This window comes from Poeciliopsis prolifica, unplaced genomic scaffold (genome assembly GCF_027474105.1).
Source record: "Poeciliopsis prolifica strain line A6 unplaced genomic scaffold, Auburn_PproV2 SCAFFOLD004, whole genome shotgun sequence".
Taxonomy (NCBI): domain Eukaryota; kingdom Metazoa; phylum Chordata; class Actinopteri; order Cyprinodontiformes; family Poeciliidae; genus Poeciliopsis; species Poeciliopsis prolifica.
Genome location: NW_026562379.1, coordinates 206,281 through 227,803, shown reverse-complemented (window position 1 = coordinate 227,803; position 21,523 = coordinate 206,281). Strand labels below are relative to the sequence as shown.

The following is a 21,523-nucleotide window of genomic DNA, read 5'->3' as shown; positions in this document are numbered from 1 at the left end:
TAGTTCTTTAAATCCGGCGGTGGAGATATTTTAGGTGGCCACACATTTTCTTTCTGCTCCCATCCTTTAAATGCTCTATCTGAAAAAAAAACAAAACAATCAGCTTTTCAGTCAGTTATTGACATATAAATTTTACGCTGTCCTCTTAACTACCAGAAGTTATACCGCGTTTCCCCACCACCTTTCGGTATAAGAAACCAGAAGACGATTACCTGAACATCTACTGTCAATAATCTGCAGCCCTGAGATCACTTTTGACAAATTGGTTTAAAATTTGTTGTTAATATGTAAATCACACCAGGGAAATTATTCAATATTGATACTCCTTTTATTACATTTTGATGGACGCCTGTCAATTTCCTATCAGAAATACCCTTCTTGGTTGGTGTATGAATTAGTTTAGGCAATAAATTGAAATGGAAATGTTTCCAACAAAATGAAAATGTTTCATTCATCTTATGTAACATAATTTGACATGTTATCGACTGCTTTCATTTTCTGTGTTTTTCTTCACATGCCAGCTGTTAAAAACAGACAAGAAACCAGGAGCTTAACAAGATTTGATTTATTAACTATGATACAGGTCACATAAGGCCTTGCTGTATACACCATTCCCACTGAGACAAATTACCATACTCGGCAAATAAAGACAGTTTTTATTTTTTTTTTTCTGTTGCCTGACGTCACCTTTTTACTTTACAGTACTTCACTCATATATATATATTTTTAAATCACTCACCATCAACTTCCCTCAGCTCGCATCTATTTCTTTTTTATCATCATTATTCTATATAATCATCATCATCATCATCACTTAAACAGTGAGAGTGTTGACACCCTCTTTCTGTCTCTTGGGTAGAAATCATGCATTATACTGGGCTGGTCTCTGTTGTTCACAAAAAAATTGTAAAAAAAAAAAAAGAAAGAAAAAAAAAGGCAAAAAATAATTTGTCTTTTTTTAAAAATCTTTAAATCTTAAAATTAAACATGAAAAGAAAAAGAAAGTGTTTCTATGAGCCCCCTGACTAAAGGGCAGAGTGTTAGATCCCCCAGACCCTAACAAGAACAATTTGAATATAGTGTTGCTTGTTTCTGGATTTAACTTAGACATATGTCACAATTGTTGCAATATAAACAAAATAATAATAATAATAATAATAATAATAATAATAATAATAATAATAATAATAATAATAATGCAGCCACAATAAATTTCATTAGTGAACCAAAGTTTGCAACTCTTCATTAAATTGTCACTTTGCTTCCCATCCCCTTTTTCTCCCTTCCACAGTCTTTGGCTGCCCTCACAGTCAGTTCAGTATTAACAGGTTGATGTACAAAGGGAACACCACCGGCCGGCGTTCTCACACTAGTACCAGTGGTCGGCCCCGTCCTCCCCCCACCCCTACCGTCTCCCAGATAATGATCCCATTCACGCACCCTCCCCATGTCCGCTCCGCCGGTCAGTCTTCTTCTTCTGTGGATCAGTGCGTGTAATCGGGACGAGCTAACAGGGTTACACGGCGGTGCAAGTGACCAAAAGCGGGGCCACATGCCCTGCACACGCGCAGAGTGAGCGAACGAGCTGATCATGTCTCCTTCACTGTCCACTGACTGGTTGAGTTGGAAATGTGTTGTAGTCGTTTTGTCTCGCTCGCGGAACCAAAAAAAAAAAAAAAAAAAACACACACTCGCAGAGTCACTCTAAACCTTCTTCAATCGGATCTCAGCGATTCTCCTCCAGCTGCTTCGGCCGGTTTCTACAGTAACGGTGGGCTCGGCCTGAGGAATCCAGCGATGCTCCGCTTGGGTCGTGCGCGCGGATGAATGGACTGTCTGTTCTCTCTCTGCTGTCTGTTTCTGACAGGGGATTCAGAGGCACACAGAGAGGCTGAGCTCCTGGTGTAGTGGTTATAATTCCTTTCTTGCCCACCAAGAGCACCAGATAAGGTATTTAATTCCAGAGAGCCTTAAGCTGTGTCCACTGCTGAGGCCTGGAGAAGTGGCTAACAATTATTTTCAAGCATAAAAATACCTTCAAGCTCCGATTTTATCTCGCCTTGTGTCTGCTTTTTGCTAAAAACACGATGTCTGGAAGAGAACAGGGCTCCTTTGTGAAGGTTTGAGCTCGTAGCAAAGGAGAAAACTGAAACGTAACTGAATTTTTGCGGCTACACATTCGTATTTCATATAATCTCTATTTATTTGCATTTGAGATAAATTCGTCTATGTTTAAGTCTACACTAGAACATCTATTTCCATGTAATCGAAGCTGATTTCACAGGATTTTGACAACTGCACCAGATGCAACAGAAACCACAGCAAAGGAAGGTGCTACGCCCATGCTCGTGTGGCAGTGATACCCGAGTCCTCCTCTAGATGTCAGTGTTGTGTTCCCAGAGACAAAGTGGACAAACAACAAAAACAGTCACTTCATGGCATCCTCTGCATTGAAACTGTGCCTCAGAAAAGTGCTTTTTTTTTTCTTCTTTTGACTAAGGTCCTCGCTATGAAAAATTGCAGCAACAGAGGCTTGGTTTTAAAAACCACCACAGCGTGAAAAGAAACATGACAGGTAATGGTCCGACTCTGGAATTATTTCCGCTAGGTGTCGAGCAGAGGGAAATTCAGTTTAAGAAACCCAATAAAAAGGCAAAGCTGCAGGTATTTCAATAGGGATTTGGACCAATCAGAATATTTCACATTGAGCTGAACTTTATGTCTTATAGAGAAGTCCAGGAAACAGGGAGGAGCTTTATTTCTGAGAATTCAAAAGTCGCTACACACTTGTAATCCTCACCAGCAGATCCAGCTGGTTGGGACGTTTTACTTTTTTTTTTTTTTTTTTTTTTTTAAAACTCTGCCTGGCATACTTTTACGATTAAACCCGATTTTACCTCTCTCTCAAGGTGTGTGTGTGTGTGTGTGTGAGTAGCTGACAGATAGGAATTTCTGAGCCTCTTTGGTCTGAACATTCTGCCGGGTGAGCTTTAGCACGTGTTTCCTTGTGCAAGTCTTCTGCACAACGGTGGAATAAACCAACACATGTTAAGTCCTCCAGCTTGTGGCGGCCGCAGCCTCTGGAGGTGCTTTGTTCCAGCAGGTGGGCTCGTGTGTTGCAGCGCGTCTGCCCCCGGACTGAGGATTTTACTGTCGTTTGCGTGCATGTGTTTGTGGAGCGAGCCCTGCCAGAGTCCCTTGAACAGCTTTTCCTCACTCCTCGCTGCACTGAAATCTACAATCTAGTGTTGATCCGCTAAAAGGCGGTGAGGATGGAACTAGTGAAGTGAGACAGAGAGACAAAGGGGATAAAGTGTCAAAGAGAGAGGAAAGTTCATCCGGTCAGTTCAGAGGCTCTTCATTTGTTTCGTCTTCTGAAACCAGCGGAGGCTGAAAACGCCTCTGACTTTCCCCTCCCAAACGTGTCTGTTCCTCCCTGTACATACTGCATCTCGCGCTTACTCTCCCGACTTCAACTTCCATCTTAGATTACATCTCCCAATCCTTCAAACGTTGACCAGTTTCACTTTGAATTCTTCACGCTTCGTCCGTCTTCATCTGCCATCTCTTTTGATTTTCTTCCTTTTCCCGTCCCCTTGACGCCTGGGGTCACAGCGTGTGTTGCTCGGCCGGCGGGTGGTGGGGGTGCAGAGAGGGCGGCAGCAGGGCCGGGATCGTGGACTGGGGAGTGGGCGGTGGGGAATGGGAAGGGGATCTGTGTTGGTGGTGGTGCTGGTGGAGGGGAGGGCCGTAGTGGGGGATGACGGGAGGCGTGGCGGGGAGGACGTAGGCAGCGGGGGACGGAGCCGACGAGGACGAGGAGGAGTAGCCTCCGGCCATGCAGGAGTAGGCCGAGGTCCCGCTGCCCCCGGACAGCGTGGAGGAGGGGGAGCCGGTCAGGCCGTTCGAGAGGGGGTGATTGTAGAAGAAGAACGCGCACTGGTGGATGAAGCTCTCGATGATTGTCTGGTAGGTGCGGGTGGCGGTTAGAGCGTCCATGGTGGTGAAGTCGGGTCTCATCAGCGTGGGCCAGAAGCAGATGGACAGGTTCTCACTCGTCATCAGGTTAGACTTGCTGTTCTGACTCACCCTGGGAAATGGACACACATCATTAAATTAAAAAAATAATAAAAAAATTAAGACAGAATGAATTGTGACCAAATCGGCCTGAAATGTATGAAGATTTTCCAAAGAATCAAAGACGATCTGGAACTGCAGCATGTTTTTGCATTCGAAATCTAGACACAGCAAGAGACGACTCTGACAATTCAGCTTCACAATGAACAACAATAGTCAATAACAACAACAAAAAAAAACATGACGTAATTCAACATGGTATAAGTAGGAAATGATTTGTTTGCAGCTACAAAATTGCAGTTTGATTAAAAAACGATGCCAATGTCCAGAGCCGGAGTCTGTTAAATTAAATTACATTATATATACTAGGAATCCACCTGTGCAGCTAACCTGACTCATTACAGAGCTAACATCAGCTTATCAGGCTCCCAACATTATAAACGCACAAAAAAATATTTAGCACAATAAGCGCATTAATTATAGAATTGCTTCTAAATCTGGTGTTCATTGCTCATTTTTCTTTAGGTTTTTTATTTCTCCCTCTTCAGTTTTATGAAAAAAGACAATTTTAGGGGGGCCTGATGGCCTGATGGCTCACTGGAGCTTTACTACAAACATTTAGCCAGTTTAGAAAAAAGAGATTTCTTCATTAATATTTAAATATTTATAAATGATTTATATTTCACTGACATAAACCGTGACATGAAAATGATGGCAATAATTGAAAAAAAAAAAGATTCTTACATTTTCCAGCTATTAATATAATAACAGAAGATGTGGTATTTTTTCAAAATGTGTCATATTTTCCCCACATTGAACCAGCCGATGTTTACGGTGCAACACGAGCTGGTTTGAAAGAGCAAAAGTTGAAAAATATAGATCAGTGGCCTATCTTTGCCACAATATTGTGAAATATAATATTTTATTGGCTATGAGAAGCAATGTTTGTACAGATAGAGCTGAAGTTGACCTCAATACTGAGAGTCTTTGGTTTGGAGAGCAGCTCCGCCCATAATTACTCACATTACGCAGCAATAGCATCATGATATCAGTGTCATAACTTGGTCCTTAACTGACAGTTGTGTAGATTACATTGTTTGTAGGTCAAATAGTTCAAACAAAAATGCTAGTTGCTAAAAGCTTGTTGTACTTTCAGGTCTTCATACGTCTGAATACGAATAAAAACACTCCGTACGGTAAAGACTGAATCGCGTCTCTGTGAAATTTGGCTGAATTTTATGAATGCTTATGATTACATGAAAGCGCTGAACCGGTGCTGATGTGCAGAACGCACAGCCTCAGTGAAAAACAAAACAAAAAAACAAAAACAACAGCTGTCCAATACAATCAGCGCGGCTGCTGCAGTGACATCACCTGCAGGTCACCTGACTGGGTGACCAGCTGGGGAGTCAGCGCAGCTGCCAGAGGCCGTCTGGCCCATCACTCACTTGTTCAAATGGCTGATGACATATTTGAAGACCTCGTAATTCTCCCGGGGAAAACGTCGCAGGACATCCTTCATGGTCTGAAAGCGCTGCTCCCTGTCGTTGATTTCTGAATAAGAGACGAGAGGTTACAGAGGAAGGCGCGCGAGCGACCGAGAGAGAAGATCAGAGGAATTTGAGGAGAAGACGTCTGGGGATTTAGAGAGATGAACGGGGAGGAAAAGACATTCACAAGCAATATTATCTGCACATTTTGTCCTTTAAAAGTTGCAGAATGAAACTTGTAGAAAACAAAAAAAGTGTTTTACAGAATTGTTCAAACGGCTACTATTGCGTGGCAGCATGGGATGAGACAGATAATCTGAAAGAGTTGGGCTGCCTTCTCCCAGTGCTCCGTTGCCGTATGAAACAACCAATCAGAGCCAGGAGAAAGGCCTTGGCGCTGTAAATTAAACTTGTGTACGTGCCTCTCGAACCCTCCCTTTTTCTCTCTGCTACAACTAGTTCCCAATGCAGTCTATCAGGAATGCTCGGCCGCCGATGATTGCGAATAAACTGTTTTTCTGTAACAATAAATTGTTTCTCCACCACTAGCCCATTTAGAAGCGTGTACACGAGCAGGACCGGCAGCGCAAAGACCCTCCTTCTGGATCTGATTGGTTGTTTCTCACTGCGAGCGATGCATTTCTGTAGAAGTGAATAGGAGCATTGGAAAGAACTCAATCATTCACAGATTATCCGTCTCTTATTATATTGTTATAGTTTTAGCAAAAAAAAATAACATACAGTTTGTAAAAGCTGCATATTTCAGCTTTAAGGGCTATCAGAGTAAAGGCGGTTGAGTACAGATGATGAGAACATTTTGTCCATCACTGCAAAATACAGATGAAACCGAAGTTCATAGATATAATGAGAAAAAACGTTAATAGAGGGAAAAATGCGTTCCTCTATTGATGATCGAAAAAGACCTCAAACTACAAATGGAAGAAAAAGAGTAAAAACAAAAGACCACACACATTCCAGAGCAGAAACGGCCTACATCCACCCAGTACAGTCTTCTGCAGATTACAGCAAATCACACAAAAGCTCTCTCCCTCCCTCTCTCTCTCACACACACACACACACACACACACACTCAGGGTGTGCTGGGCCTGACGACAAGTGGGAATGAGTCAGAGAAAACGACGTCACCAGCTCACACAGTCCCATCCTGCGTGTGATCGAGAACGAGCGAGGCAGAGCGAGCAGATGTTCCTCTCTGGCATCGGCGGCGTGATTTACAGGCAGAGAATCGGAGTTTGTATTCCCACAATGAGGTCAGCTCAGATCAAAAACAGATTTAAAGCGGGATCAATTTACAGAGCAACGGTTCCCCTCCTGCTGCAGATCCATCACTAGAGATTAAAACGCAACTTCCTCCTGCTTATTCAAAGTAGTGTCACTGTGACGAGATCCAACAAAACCCACTCCTCTCCGGTCGCACACCAGGTCCTGGACGCCTTCTCTCCACCCCTTTGTGGCGTTTCAAATAAACTTTGGTCGTGGGCTTTGTGAGACCTTGTTTGTGATGTTTCTGCTGCAGAATGAAGGCTTTGGTTCCTCCTCCTCACCTGCTCTGTGTCGGCAGAAGGTTTATCAGGTCTCTGTCACGGCTGAAGGGTCTCGATGGGAAACGCGCGCGTGTCGAGCTCTGTGACTGACAGCAGCCTTGCGGCCCGCGGGTAAATCTCTCTGGCGCTACGCAAGGCTAAGCTGCACTTTAAATCTCCACTCTGACAGATTACAGGGACACAAAGTGAAAATGCACCCTCGTTTATCTACCACACGACCGTTTTCTAATGACTTCATTCGGATAGCTCCATCGCCACCGGGCCGCCCTTCTCAAAAGCTTTAAATATTCTCCCCTTCACCTCCTTCTCTCCTCCGCTTTCACAAGCGAGTGGTAAATCTAATTCTCCCCATGGATGGATTTGGATTGCAGGGTTTCTTTTTTTTTTTTTTTTTGCTTGTTAGGCTGAAGAAATATTACAATAAAGGGAAACGGATTTCGGTCAAAAGTCCAACACAAGTGCCGAATCCGGTTCTCCACAGGGACTTACTGAAGGCCTCGACCAGCTCCGTCTGCATGCTGTAAGGCACCAGGGGCTCCGGGAGCTCAGAGAAAAAGGCCTTCATGGCTCCTGCAACTGTGTTGATGCTCAAGTCTTTCTCCAAGTCCAGGTTGTGGTCTGTGGAAGACAAACGGCACAGATAGAAAGTTAGAGTTCTGGGTAAAAGTGTAGAAACTCATTCTGCGAGGGAATGTCTCAGTATGTTGTGTGTTTTTTTTTTCTAAGGATTTATTTCTACCACAAAGTTCAACGAACTCAGTCAGATAATTTTAGATCTATAAGAAATTGAGACTGCAGCTGTGTATGCACAGTTTTGAGCCTTTGTGGGTGAGGGAAAGCTAAAATCGAAAATCAAAAATTGAATTCAAAAGTTGTGTATTTTAAAATAAATCAATCAATAATAACTGTTTGTTACGCGACTTAAATCACTATAGCATCTGCGTGAAATGGCTCATGGTTTGATACAAGTCAACTACAATCGTTACCAAATTTCTGTAAATTTCTGTAATGCAGTTATATCCAGGTGTAGTTAACTTGAATTTAAATTATTTCTAAGATAAACCTGAATTGAAGATAACTTTTGATAAAAAAAAAAAGATTAAAATAAAGGAGCTTAGTTTTAATACATTTCTGGGAATATTAAAGTAAAGAGAAAATGAGTAGGAGTAATCTGATGATCCGTTTTTAACAACGTAAGCCAGCATGCATTTGAAAAAGAGCTATATTCTCAAACTTAGTTTCTTCTGCAACTGCTTTCCCCTGCGAAAAGTTTGAAACACCTTCAGGGCCGTCTTCAGTGCAGCTCTGCACCACCTGCGCCGAAGGTTTCACCCTTTAATTGACTCGCTCCATTGGGCGAAAGACTTCGAATGATTCAGTGCAGGTTTTCAACTCTGGTTACCTGAGTTGAATTTAACCCTAGCCAAGCGTGGACACCCACACACACACACGCACACACACACATGCATGCACACGCACAGATACAGACGCGCAGGCCATCTTGGTCTGCTATCCATCACGACAGCAACATGCTTCATTAACCAAACCAATCTGGAGGCAATTAAATGCCCTCAGCTGACAGACGCACATTGAGAGCGCTTGTACACGTGCGGTGATGCACACCGGAGCAGGTAGACGATTAATGAGGGGCAGCTCTGCAGTCTGAGAGGAACTGAAGGCCAATTAATACCCCCTGCTCAATGAAGGGAGAAGCAGGGTTCTTTCAGAGCAGGGGTGTCCAACGTCGGTCCTCGAGGCCCGGTTTCCTGCATGTTTTAGTTCTCTCCCCGGTTCGACACACCTGGATCAAATGATGGCCCGTTAGCAGGCCTCTGCAGAACATTGACATGCTGAGGGGGTAGAAACTCTGACCAGGGAGGGAACTAAAACATGCAGGATGGCCCCCGTGTTCAGAAGGAGACACACATGCATCTTCACAGCAGTTTGTTTGCACTGTAAAGCGTGCAGGGGGCTCTAAGAGGGAGGTGCCCACCTTGTTCGAACTGCCGCTGCATGCCCTCGATCTCCGCCTTGTTGCCGCTGACCCTGTAGATTCCCTCTGTGCTCAGACCTGGAGGCGACAGACGAAGAGAAATGCTTTCAGCTCAGGGCTCATTTGTAAAAGTATTTTATGGCAGGTTGCCTCCAAAGGCTGGTGTGCAGCACACAGGTAGAGAATCTTTATTCCCATCACAGTTCGAAAGCAATTTATTATGACAAAGCGCTGCAGAAGGTTAAGGAATCACTGGTGCAGGTAGATAAATTATAACAGATTCTGATGGGCAAATTGTCCCAGAATGTATAGGGATAAATGACATTATTGTTGATTTGAGACCACTTTCAAGAAATAAATGGGTAATGGCAATGGTAAGACGAATAAACTTTACTTTTGTACGCAACACGGTACTGAAAAACATTTCAAATATCCCCCCCCAAAAAATGCCACCATTTTATTTTCTGTTTATAAATAAACAGAAAATAAATACTGCACACAACTGAAATCATAGATGAAATGAGTTATGAAGTCTCTACACAAAATTGCCCTTTAAAAAGTGTTAGTCGTCAGAATGAAAATTGTTGTCATTTATTATGCGATTAATAGATTGTTGCGACTGCTTTGGTGCCGCAGCAAACATAAAATGACTGAAGAACAGACTTGAATCTTTGAAGTGTCACAAAAATGGTTTTGTGACACTTCCAAGAACTTCAGGAGTTTAAAAACCCGAAAATATCTGCGTCTGTTCAGAGAGGTGATGAGAAAAACTAGCTAGAAATCTGCAGCAGCGGTTTATTGAACACAACAGAAGGAGAAATGATTCATGCTAAGAAACATGAATAACTTTTTTAATAGGCACTTTTTATGTTGCTGCTTTTGTTTGTATATATCTATATATTTTAAAAAATCATTCATTACTGAAGTCCAAAAAAACAATACAAACATTTTTTTTATTTTCATATGATTTGCCTTTAGTTTGTTTGTTTTTTTAGTGGGAAGTGCCATTCTTACAGTTCCCTAGCAATGAAGGACTAAAATTAGACTTTCTTTAAAACAAATTACCTGAGGTGGAAACAGGTCGAAAATGATGTGCTGATGAAATAAAAAGTCACGAGTGTGGGATGAAAGTACCTGATTTAAAATACACTTTTAGCACTTTGAATTAAGATGAATTTTCTAGCAGTGGTGAGGTGTGCGATGATTTCAACAGCGCAGCATAGACAATAAATTAGTATTAAGATCATAAATTGATCTTAAAGTAAGTAAAATACCACAAGCTCATAATTATAAAAACAAGAGCACTGAGAACTGCGAAGGCAATTAAACTAAATCTCAAAGTTGCTCCTTACAATTACAAACAGCTTTTCCTCACATAGACTTAGGAAGTCAAAAAACATGACCTTTAAACAAAAAAGTTTGAGTTGTCAACAAATTATGTAAAAGAAAATACAGTTAAGATGTTTGATGTAGCTTCTCGTGTGTGCCAATTACAGTTAGCCGTCGAGTGAAGTTGATTTAAATAACATATCTCAAGGACTAAAAGACTCAAATCTTTACAGGAGGCAGAGGACAACCTGGGTCGTCCATCACGGGGAAACGCAGAGACGAAAAGGACAAGTAGCCATGCTCACACACTGAGATTATCCCCCTGCATCATTCACACTTTTTAACTCGGCAACAGAGGCAACTTCAATTGTCTCAAAAATGTGTTCAAGTTAATTTGCATTTAAAATCTGCTTTAAAAATTATAAGAGAATAAGCATTTTTGCTGCATTAAAGAAATGTGAGTAAATGTTGCTATCCATCTCAGTAAACTCTCCTTGTAAGATTAAATGATTGTGCTGTTGCTTTGTATGTTAAACTTTATATAGAGAAGATAATGTTGTAAATGTAATGTCTTAAAGCCGAGTTAAATTATTATTATTACACCAGTTTTATTGATATTTTTTTTTCTTGGGCAGATTTCTGGAACACCGAGGTTGTTGTAATTGTTTACACTTTGTTGTCACGCGCTCTGTTGCTTTAAGAAACCCAGGTTCATATCCAGAACATCCTGCAGCCCGACAGACCGGACCTACGGTGAAGAAGTACACACAAAAATCAAGAATCCGATGTGAATTCCAGATAAAACAGATCAGATTTGAAACGTTTTGCACTCGTGATCTTAATTTTCACTCGCCAGACTGAAAAGAAATGTTGCATAATTGATGATTATTTTCTCCCCAATCGATAAAAACACAAGGAACCAAGTCGAAGCAGGACAGAAAGCAGAGACATGTAGATACCTCATCGCATTTTATCTCATCAATATGTTCCACCAAACAAAAAAAAAAGATATGGTTTCAGTTCTCGGTCTCGAATTACACTCCCTCACTCACACTTTGGGGGCAACTCGGGGAGACGAGGGGTATTCCAAAGGGAGCGAGGCATTTAGGGCAGAGTCAGAAAGAGAAGATGAAATAATGGGAGAGGCAGGGAGGAAATGAGAGGGCTCTCAGTCAAGGCATACGGCATCGATCTGTGCCTTCTGCCAATCAATTCCCCGCAAAAAGCTCTGCAGGCCAGACGTGGGGAAAACAGGGACGGGAGGACAGATAGTGGGAAGGAGTCGTGTCGCAGTGGGAGAGTGCAAGATGGGATCAAAGTAGGAACGACGAGGAAGAGGAAGATTACAACAGTGGAAACAGTTAAAGAATAAAAAAAATGGGTTAGGAGTTGTGTCTGTCATTTTTTAAAAACTTTTGATTGTCTGTACAGATTCTCGTTTCTAGAGTTTCAAAGTTCATTCCCCCCAACTGAAAGCAAACACAACAAAAGCCAGACAGTACGTCGTACTGTGGTGACTGTCAGAGTGCTCAAGTGAACAGAAAGACGCCCGAGGAGCTGCAGACTTTGACAAACAGCAATAAAAAACTCTTCAGGGTTAGCGGCTGCATGTCCGCAGCGCGCCGCAGCCTGACACGACACCAGCTGATCCCGCATCGGTCCTGGCCTCGTTTCCGCGGGGAGGAGCGATGGGGAGGAGGGAGGAGGCCTCACCAGACCCGGAGGCCGACTTCATAGTTCACCATGGAGACAGGCAGTCGCTGGGTGCTGCCCTTTTCATCGCTATGCTGGTCCCCACCACCGGCAGATCTGCCTGTGCCCGCCGCAGCGCATTCATCACCTGGGGTGCCCGAGATGAGCAGAGCACCCGGAGACAACCGCGCCACTAGAAAAGCTTGAGCTGAGAGGAGATAACAGCAGTCACAATGGATTGATTTTATATGGCTGCTTTCCTGCAAACTCAGAATGCCTTGCAAAAAAAAAAAAAAAAAAGAAAAATAACTACACAAAATAAAATGCCACATCCACTCCAATTATTCTCAAGGACAAAAGGAAAGTAGCTATGAGGAACAAAAAAGAGGGAGACAGATGAGACAAAGAAAAAGAAAAGGATAAAAAATGAAGTCATTGTGTTTCAAAGAGTTACTATTAAAAACCAACCGAACCCTAAATTATGGACGTGAACATCAATTAGAGACCTCCAAATTATTTGGAAATATGGCTGCAACTAACGATTACGTCAATAATTTAGGCAATTAATCCAACAAAAAATTGGCACATTCTTCAGACTTTTCATGTAAACACTTAAGTGTTAAAATATAATATTAGCAGTGTATTAAAAGATGAAAAAAAAACAAATAATCGAACGCCTTTCATAACTAATAGAATAAACATTTTATTGCCTGAAATTTGCTAACAATGTGAAGTACATAAAACAGCTTCTTAATTCCTGCTCTGAGGGTGTTGCTCTTTCAGCAAATGGTATTTTTGAGTCTGCTAATAGCTAATCATTTCTAAATTAGTGGACAATTATTTCAATAATAGATGCATTGAGATTAATCTCTTTAATCGTTTCAACTCTAGTCAGAATATAATCCAACGGTTGATTAAATTTAAACAAACTAACTTATGTAATATAAATTAATTATATTCAGAGAGATATAACATCACACAAGGAAAAGGCTTGTTTATGGTGTTAAAATACATCCAATTACAAAGGGAAAAACTCAGATCACTTAAGTAAAACTCTGAAATCTGAAAATAATGCGTTCATGTACTTCACAGACAGCATGACGAATAAAAGTAAAGATATTTTCAAAGTTTCTTATACATAATTGTGCATTTACTAAAAAAAAAAACATCCAATTAACTCGGATATTGTGCACTAATCTAAAATAAACTTACAAACCTACTAGATCACTATGTGGGTTTCATCATGTAGTTTAAACGCATAATAATCATAGCAGAAAGTGTAAAACAAAACTAATTATTCTGGCATTTAGTAAATAAGAATGATAATCACAGCTGATCTAAAGCAGGAAGTGTTTAGTCTTCCAATGTCAGGCAGTAATGTAAAAAGGTTTTGTGTTATAAACATCTGGTTTTCTCTGTCTGAACCCTGGAATGTCTTCAATTAATGAACAAAAAGTGCTGAGGTTTGATGGTGGGTAAATCTTAACCCTTCTGAATGACTGTTTACAATAAAATCGCAAAAATAATTTCAAAAACTGGTTCTAGGTAACTATAAAATCCTTTTCCTCCCACAATAACTGAGCACAGTTGTGAGATTCGAGTCGGTATGACTGCTTTGGTGACTCCTCTTCCGTTGCATAAGCCAATTCAGCGGGATTCAAATCTGTCATTTATTTTATTTGGAGAAACAACAAGTGTGTTTATGCTAATGCTATAAATGTAGTGATTTCCTTTTTACTCCGTCACGTCTGACCTTAATGACACCTGATCCATATTATTTAACTGTCAACCTTAATGGTTAGTAAAAACTGGTGCAACTCCTTCCCTCCTTCTAGATAAATAAAGCTAAACGGGCTAAACAAACTCGGAAACAGCTGAGCACAAACATCCGCCCCGTTCCTGATCTTGTTAAGCGGACAGAGGGAGCTGTGGGGCATAACATTACCTGGAAGATCCCTGAGAGGGGGAAAAAAAACACACACATCCTGACACGTGCAAACTCAGCATGTTGGTGAAAGAAGGGAGAAGAGGCACTGAAGAGGAAGTAAGCAGATAAAGAGAATAGCTGGAGTCGGAGGGTGAACAAAGGAGCAGAGGAAGAAATGAAAAGGACATTCTGAGAAGGAATGAAAGAAACCAAATATGACAGGTGTAAGTCTTCAGTAAGGAGAGGGGGGGGGGGAAAGACACACCTGGGAGCTGAAAGAAGAGAGGATTAGGAGAAATACTAAAGGTAAAAAGGTGGAGATAAAAGGCAGCGAATACCTGAGCGTGAGCTGCAATTGCAGCTCCGTGAGTGTACAGCAGAGCATGTAAATACCTATTCAACTAGTTTTTCTCCTTTATCCTGCAGTAACTGCTGTGACTGCTTCAGTTAACATCTGAGCAGGGAGAGGCAAAATCAAACACGATGCTTTGTTGTTCTGGGCTAGGCCCCTATACGCTCCAGCATGCAGGAAGGAGGTGGCTGTTTTGTAAGACGGTAATCCACAAACGCACAGACTTTTAATCAGGCCAGAGATTAAACTGGAAAGTACTGGAATGTCCATCAGCAATAAGAGCATCATTTTCACTCAGACGGCAAAATTAAACGCAACTGAAGGTAATAAAGTAAACGTATCAGGCGCATCGCCGAGGGTGTGCAGATGGCGGGAAATTAATTGCAATTAATCGGAGGGGAGCCGAGGGGGAGAGCATGTGAAATCGTGATCCGGAGAAGAACCGAGAGATCAGCATCACAGCTCACCCTCTGGTTTAGGTTAACAGCTGGTGGCAGAGTAAGCTGGCACAGCCGGAGCAGTGTGGCATCGGAGCCGCCTGGCAGGGAGCCTGGCATCTGGGCAGTGGCGTGGAAAAGCTACAAGAGGCTGTCTGTGCACATCTGTGCGCCAAGAGAAAAAAAAAAATAACTGGATGTATAGATTGTTGCTGACATCAGACTAATGACCTGTAACCTAAACACTGAAACACAACATTAACCTGAGCATATGGGTCTTTCAGGTCTAAGGCTATTTGTTGAATCCATTTGGTTGGCTTAAAAATTGCTGTGATGGGGGAATGTGGCTTGAGGGTGCTTTATGTGCTTTGAAGGGCGACGTAATTGCATTCAAAGAAAATAAAGTAAGGCAACGGTTCGTCCCACCGGCTTCTTTTCTGTTCGGCTCCACGACTGAGGTGATGAGGGGAAAAAAAAAAACAAAAACAACGGAAAATGAAAAGAAAATATTTGCAATCTGTGTCGTGCAAAATGTCCATTTATGTGACACAAAGCAGCATAAAGATCAAGTGGAGGGTCAATTTTACTTGTTCACTTTTTGTAAAAGCTAAAATCTGAAAGGTGTGTCATGCAGTTACGTTTGGTCCAACTTCCTCTGATATTTTTAGATAAAGTCCATTTCAGAAAGTTGAAAAGTAGAATCTACTTCGTGTTTGTAATAATATGTGAATCAACCTGTAACGACCTCAGAGATTTTAGAGAAGTGAGCAAACGGCACACACCAGCGGGTAAACAATACCTCCAGCTTTGAACATCTCTCAGAGAACTGTTTCAACTATCACCCGAAAGGTGGGACGGGACCACAGTTCAGGTGGAAAACAAACGCTGCATATCACCCTGAACACACCATCCCCACCGTTAGCTGCTAAAACGATGTCCAGTCAAAGCGCAGACCGAAATACAAGTGAGGATGCGTGGCAGGACTACGTGACGTCCGGCTGAATCTGACCTGATTTGCAAAACATAAATGTAAAATTCAGACACTCCAAAGGACTTCTCATTGTATTTGATTTTTTTTATCCCCACATATTTCAAGACAATTCAACTTACTCTGAACACCATCACAACAGTGCCGAGTTCTTCGTCGGACCGTCACATGCGATCCAAATAAACCACTTCAAAGATCGAGGGTATTGACGTAACAATGTGGTGAGAAGGTGTTGTTACAAACTTTTGTACAGATGCGTAACAAGAGGCAGTGAAAGAAAAGGTCTGACTGTGATGTATAAAGGCAGGTTGGGCAGATTCTTACCTGTGGTCTCTATGAAGCGGATGCATTTCTCAATGAAGACGGGGACCGGTCGCTCAAGAGTGACCACAGCAGCCAGCGGCATGCCGAAGTAGTTGCTCTCCACAGGTTTGGAGTTGGAATGCCGGGGCTTGGATCGAGCTTGTTTCTACCAAAAAAATAAAAAAATAACACAGTTTGCTTGGTGAAATCAGACAGGAAATACAACATTATGTGACGCTAACTGTGATTGAGACAACTGGCTAAGGCAAATTTTAGACACAAAAGCCACAAAGGCCATGACCTTTTTCTGTTTTGGAAAGTTACTGCATATTCATGCTTATTGTACAAAAAGGGCAAGCGTACATGTACACACCCCTCTCTCACATTCTGAAGGCAAGCCGATAAGAAAATCATGCATTCCTATCTTAAGCCCCGACGTTTCCATCAGTCAGATATACATCGCCGTTATCGCTCTTCATCTCTTCATTCTTACCCTTCTCCTTTTGGCATTTTGAATTTCTCCCTCCACTGCATTGCAGCTCTCGTATAATCAAACTCTTGTTCAGCAGTTAATTACTTTTCAACCTCCTTTATTTTCCTGTTAAGAGCCCTCTCACACACTCCTGCAACATTTTCTGCCTGTTCCCGCAAACAGCCGAGGGCAACAGCAGTAATTGTGCAGCGCTTTAATGGCGATCAGTGGGAATATTTTCAAGCCCCCTCCCTCAACCCCTGAGGCCTGGATCTGCAGTAACTCTGTCATCAACCCCAGAGGCACTGCCCTGGCAGGCTGTGGGTGGAGGGAGGGGGGGTGAAGCAGAGGTGCATGGTTGGCTGGACACCCAGAGTGCGGGTGCAGTGTAGCACTACGGATAGACAGACAGACAACAGGAAAAGAGCTGGAGTAGTGCTCATTAGAGAGAAGCAGCACCAATGTGCCCTCTGCTCCAGATACCGGCCTCACTTCACTCCGCCAAACATTTTTGATCACATTTATGGACACATTTACTCTCAAAGCAGCGCTCAAGCAGAGAGAGAGAAGTCATTACAGCTTGTTTTCTTTTCATCTTCCACAACCGGCAGGACCGAAAACCCAACATAAGTGAAATTTGTTTTTGTTTTAAAAAATGAAAAAAAAAAATCCTTTTTACATTTGGAGACGATTTGTGCGCTCAATCCTAAAGGGAGAGAGCAGGATTTTAAAAGCGATCTCTACAATTTGTCCTCCTGGCTCTTTGAAAACACAACATGTAGCAGTTTGTACCAGAGTTTCTGTGTAAAACTCATTTTCATTTTGGGCCAAGTCCTCAAAGGGGCCGTTTACGGCAGAATGTATTTATAAAACCAGTAAACAAACCATTAAAATATGAATAAATAGCTGTCTCTGGACTAAATTAGTTCTTCTGAGGGTTAAATGATGTTGAACACCTTTTCATACCGATGTAATTTGGCAGCATACAGATGAAAACTGCTACGCTTTTCTTGATAAAATATTATTTAAGCATACAACTATTAACTTGAAGGTTCTATTTATGTGTCCATTTTGAGTCTAGAGGGCAACATAGAAAGTAACATAGACAGAATAATGAATTTGGCCCTTTTTGACACGTGGCGTCAAAAAAAAAAAAAAAAAAAAAAGTTTAATTCTCCTGATTATTTATTCAAGTTAATGACTGTTTTGTCATAAACAGACCAAGTTTTTAAAACAACAACCTTACACTATTCTATGTTTTAATCTTTCTATTATTTAAAAGTTTTCATCTGAAAAATGACTGAAATCAAAGAACTGAAAAAATATCTGTCAATCCGCCTGAAAATAAATGAAGGAGGAAAGAAAAGACGACTGCTGCAGCATTCATTGGAGTTGAAGCATCTGTGTGGACGTCTGTCTGTCTGAAGCAGCACAGTGCGGTTTAAATACCTTTACAGGAGGATATCACAAATAAGCTTCTGAGGGAAGGTTAAAAACGACCTTAAACATACTCTGTAATCTTGTGGAAAACCTTCCCAATAGAGCTCAAGCTGTGATCGCCGCCAAGGATTGTGTGACATTTTATTAAACCCTTTGGATTAAGAGTGGGGTGTCACTAATGTGTGTGAAGGATGACAAGGGAATACTTTTGCCACTGTAGTCCAAGACTTTTTTGTTTTTCTTAAAACGGTTGGACTGTAGGCGGCGTTTAAAATTTCTCAGCTCTCCTTTTCACATAATTAGGTTTGTGTTGTCGCCATAACAGATCACTAGAGATCTGTTATGGTACCTGCATGTCATTCACCGCCTGCTATCTGTCCCTACATCTAGTCCAGTCTGTCCAAACATTCATCATCATATCTGCAGTAAAATGTAAACTCTGAACTAATGTATTAAAGAAGTACAAAGTGCATATATTTACACAGAAGAACAAAAAATAACTACGAGTGTCTGTGGTTGGATAAGAAACAAAAAGATCATAATAACTAGACTGCAAGAGTGCAGAGATGTGCTGGATTCAGTATGGCAGCATCTAATTTATTTCACTTCCATCACACTAACTGTGTTGCCGTCTCATTCTAGCAGACTGTCTCTGTACACACACACACTTCTTCTCTCTTACTCTTGCTGGGCTTGTCTTCTCCCCCTGCAGTTTTGCCTTCTGGCCACTCCTTTCTGCTGCTAACTGAGACAGGATATGTCTCCAGCTCTAGGAAGACAAAGCAGCCCTCCGCACAACCAAAACGAAACAAATCACATCCTTATACAGACATCAAGGGGAGAGCGTTTGCGCGTACACACACTGCACACTGTGGGACACCAAAACACGACTCGCTTCTGGAGATTTGACATGAATTTGTTTCCCGTTTCTGCAATATCTTGAACTCTTTTTTCCTTCTTTTCTTTTTCTTTTTATTTGCTTGAATGAAGACACCAGATGAACTAGGTGTCTGAAGAATTTCAAACATGCCTCTCGCTGCCTGAGGAGATTTCAACAAAAAGCTGCAGGAGAGAGAGGAAATGTTTCCTGTGTCTCAGTGAGGGAGGGAGATCAGGGCAGACAGACTCTGGTCAAAGCCTGAAGTAAAAGTTTAGCTTTTTTTTAAAAGGGCTCAAACTCCTTTTGAATATTTGTTTCAAGTCATTGTGACTCAGAGTGGTAGATAGTAAGTACCCTAAAGCTCCACCCAGGAAAGTGTTTATGCTGCAGCACGTGAACCCAAAATCCTTACCTTGAGAATAACTTTACAAAATAAAAAGAAATCTAGCTTTAGTTTAACTGGCACAAAAATGGGGACAGGACCTTTTATACAAGCCTTTACCAACTGCTGCTGCAGCATGTCTCCTGAATATGAAAAATGAACTCGTTAAAATGTAATCTGAAAGGGATTTCGAGCAGCAGCAGACTGTAAATGCCCCATTACTTGAGAGACATCTGCTTATAAAATAGGTGAAGAAATTTAATCCTTTGTTATAACCATAATAAATCCATAATAGCTTGTAATGTGGCCATCAAGTTCCCAGACCAGCTGCATGCCACAAATCAGAGGCACTTAAAAGAATAACAAGGATGACAGATCCACACTCCACTGGCTGGGGCTTTCTCGGGGATTTCTCTTTACATGTTGGATTCTTAACGTCCAATGTGACAATTTGCATCAGACGCAGATTGCAAAGGCAGATGTCTTCTCGTGATTGAGTTGTTCGTACTTTTTTTTTTCTGACAGACATATGGCTTCAAGCACTGCACAATGTAGTCCAGGCAGCTGAATAATGCGAGACGGCAACCTCCGTGCAGGTACATCCCAGCTGAGTGTCTAAAAACATTCATCATCCGCCTCCTTCTCCACCCCTTCTGACAGCCACGGCAATTATCACAGATACACAAGCACAACATGCACAGCTGCAAGTCCTGCTTCAGCTGGCACTTCAGCGCCACACCATGTGCGCGAATGATCTGCATACCAGGGCCGATAAGCCTCCTGTAAGAGGTCAAAAGTATCAAGGGTGGGAAGGGAACAGGACACGGTGTGACAGGGAGACACCCGTCTTTAAAAATAAAAATAAAAATTATAAGGTGCGAAGACAAGCGAAGCAAAAAGGAGGCGTGAAATGAATAGACAATGAGTGTGATGAGAACATGAGAAGCAGAATGTATGAATCAGCAAGATGCAAAGACAAACAAACAGAGCGGCAAATAATGAAAGGAAGGAAGTGAAGAAAGCCAAACTGTCGCCAGAACGAATTGTGAGTCTTTAAAGAAAGCTGACAGGCTTTGGCATGTACTACACTGCAGTGACAACAAAAAGTGAACAGTAAGCAGTGATGCCTCAGTTAAGAAATAGCACTGGTGTCCATCACAACCTCTTGTTTGTTGACAATTTTGTGAAAAAACATAGGGGAGGAAAAAAGTAACTGTGGAATTTAGCAAATGATACAACAGGGAGCACTATTCTATTGTGGTTCTATTAAGATGAAACTAACTTTATTTTTCAGTGGGAAACCCAAGTAATCCATGTCTGGAAATGTAAATAAATAAGTCCACAAATTATGTGTGATAAAGTGGAATTATATCGGAAATGGGGACTGAACAAATGAAGAAAATAAAGCCAAGGAAATAAGTGGAATCTGACAATATTTAGAAAGCAATCCTGTGCAAACTAATATCAGTGGGTTTAGTCACTTATTACCAACATACTGCAAAAGAATCAACTTCTAATGCTCATAATCAACACTGATCTGGCATCAGGGAAAGAATACAAAGCTAGTGGAATAGCAAACTGGACTTGAATTTAAATGAAAATCTATAAAAAACTCTGAAGATCAAACAGCCTGGATGAAACCCCAGGAACACCAATGAATCTGTGTGCTGCTTGAAATCACACCTGAGCAACACATGCTTTTCTCTCTGTAAGAGAAATTCAGAGGCTCTTACTTTGACAAGACACTTAAACTTTTAGTGAATGTGTTCAAAGTAATTACACATCATTTATTTTTGGCCTTACTTGAGCTGATTTATTTGTGTGTGAACCATTTTGGGTTCACACACATCTAGAGTGAGATTCATGCCAAGAGGCACGTCAGAAAAAAATAGTGAAAACATTAATTGCCCAATACTTATTTTAATTGCCCAATACTTATTTTTCCCACTAGAAAGGTTTTTATTTTGGGAATAGAAAAAAAAAGCCATCCATGCTGAGATTTTATTCTTGCTTTTTATGTGATATCCTGATTTTTTTATATATATCATGGAGAAGAGCTGACCATATGCTTTAGACATATATGCACAAAACAAAACAATATGTGGTTCTGCTCCCATTCATTAAGACATTTTGGTATCGGGTATGAAGCAGGATTCTGTCAGATTTCTTTCCCACTGATGATCTGGCTGGTTTAGG

General features: G+C 41.5%; 1 protein-coding gene across 1 annotated transcript in view; it reads right to left on the bottom strand.

Annotated features, from left to right (window-relative positions):
* Window positions 1-550: 550 nt before the first annotated feature.
* Window positions 551-21,523, bottom strand: part of arhgap35a (Rho GTPase activating protein 35a) — a 69,843-nt gene continuing 48,870 nt past the window's right edge. The window contains exons 3-7 of the mRNA XM_055029094.1: window positions 16,175-16,319; window positions 9,126-9,203; window positions 7,622-7,750; window positions 5,526-5,631; window positions 551-4,090 (exon numbers count right to left, since the gene is read on the bottom strand). Of these exons, the coding sequence (XP_054885069.1) occupies window positions 3,610-4,090; window positions 5,526-5,631; window positions 7,622-7,750; window positions 9,126-9,203; window positions 16,175-16,319 (939 nt within the window). The 3' untranslated portion in view covers window positions 551-3,609. The remainder of the gene's footprint in view (window positions 4,091-5,525; window positions 5,632-7,621; window positions 7,751-9,125; window positions 9,204-16,174; window positions 16,320-21,523) is intronic.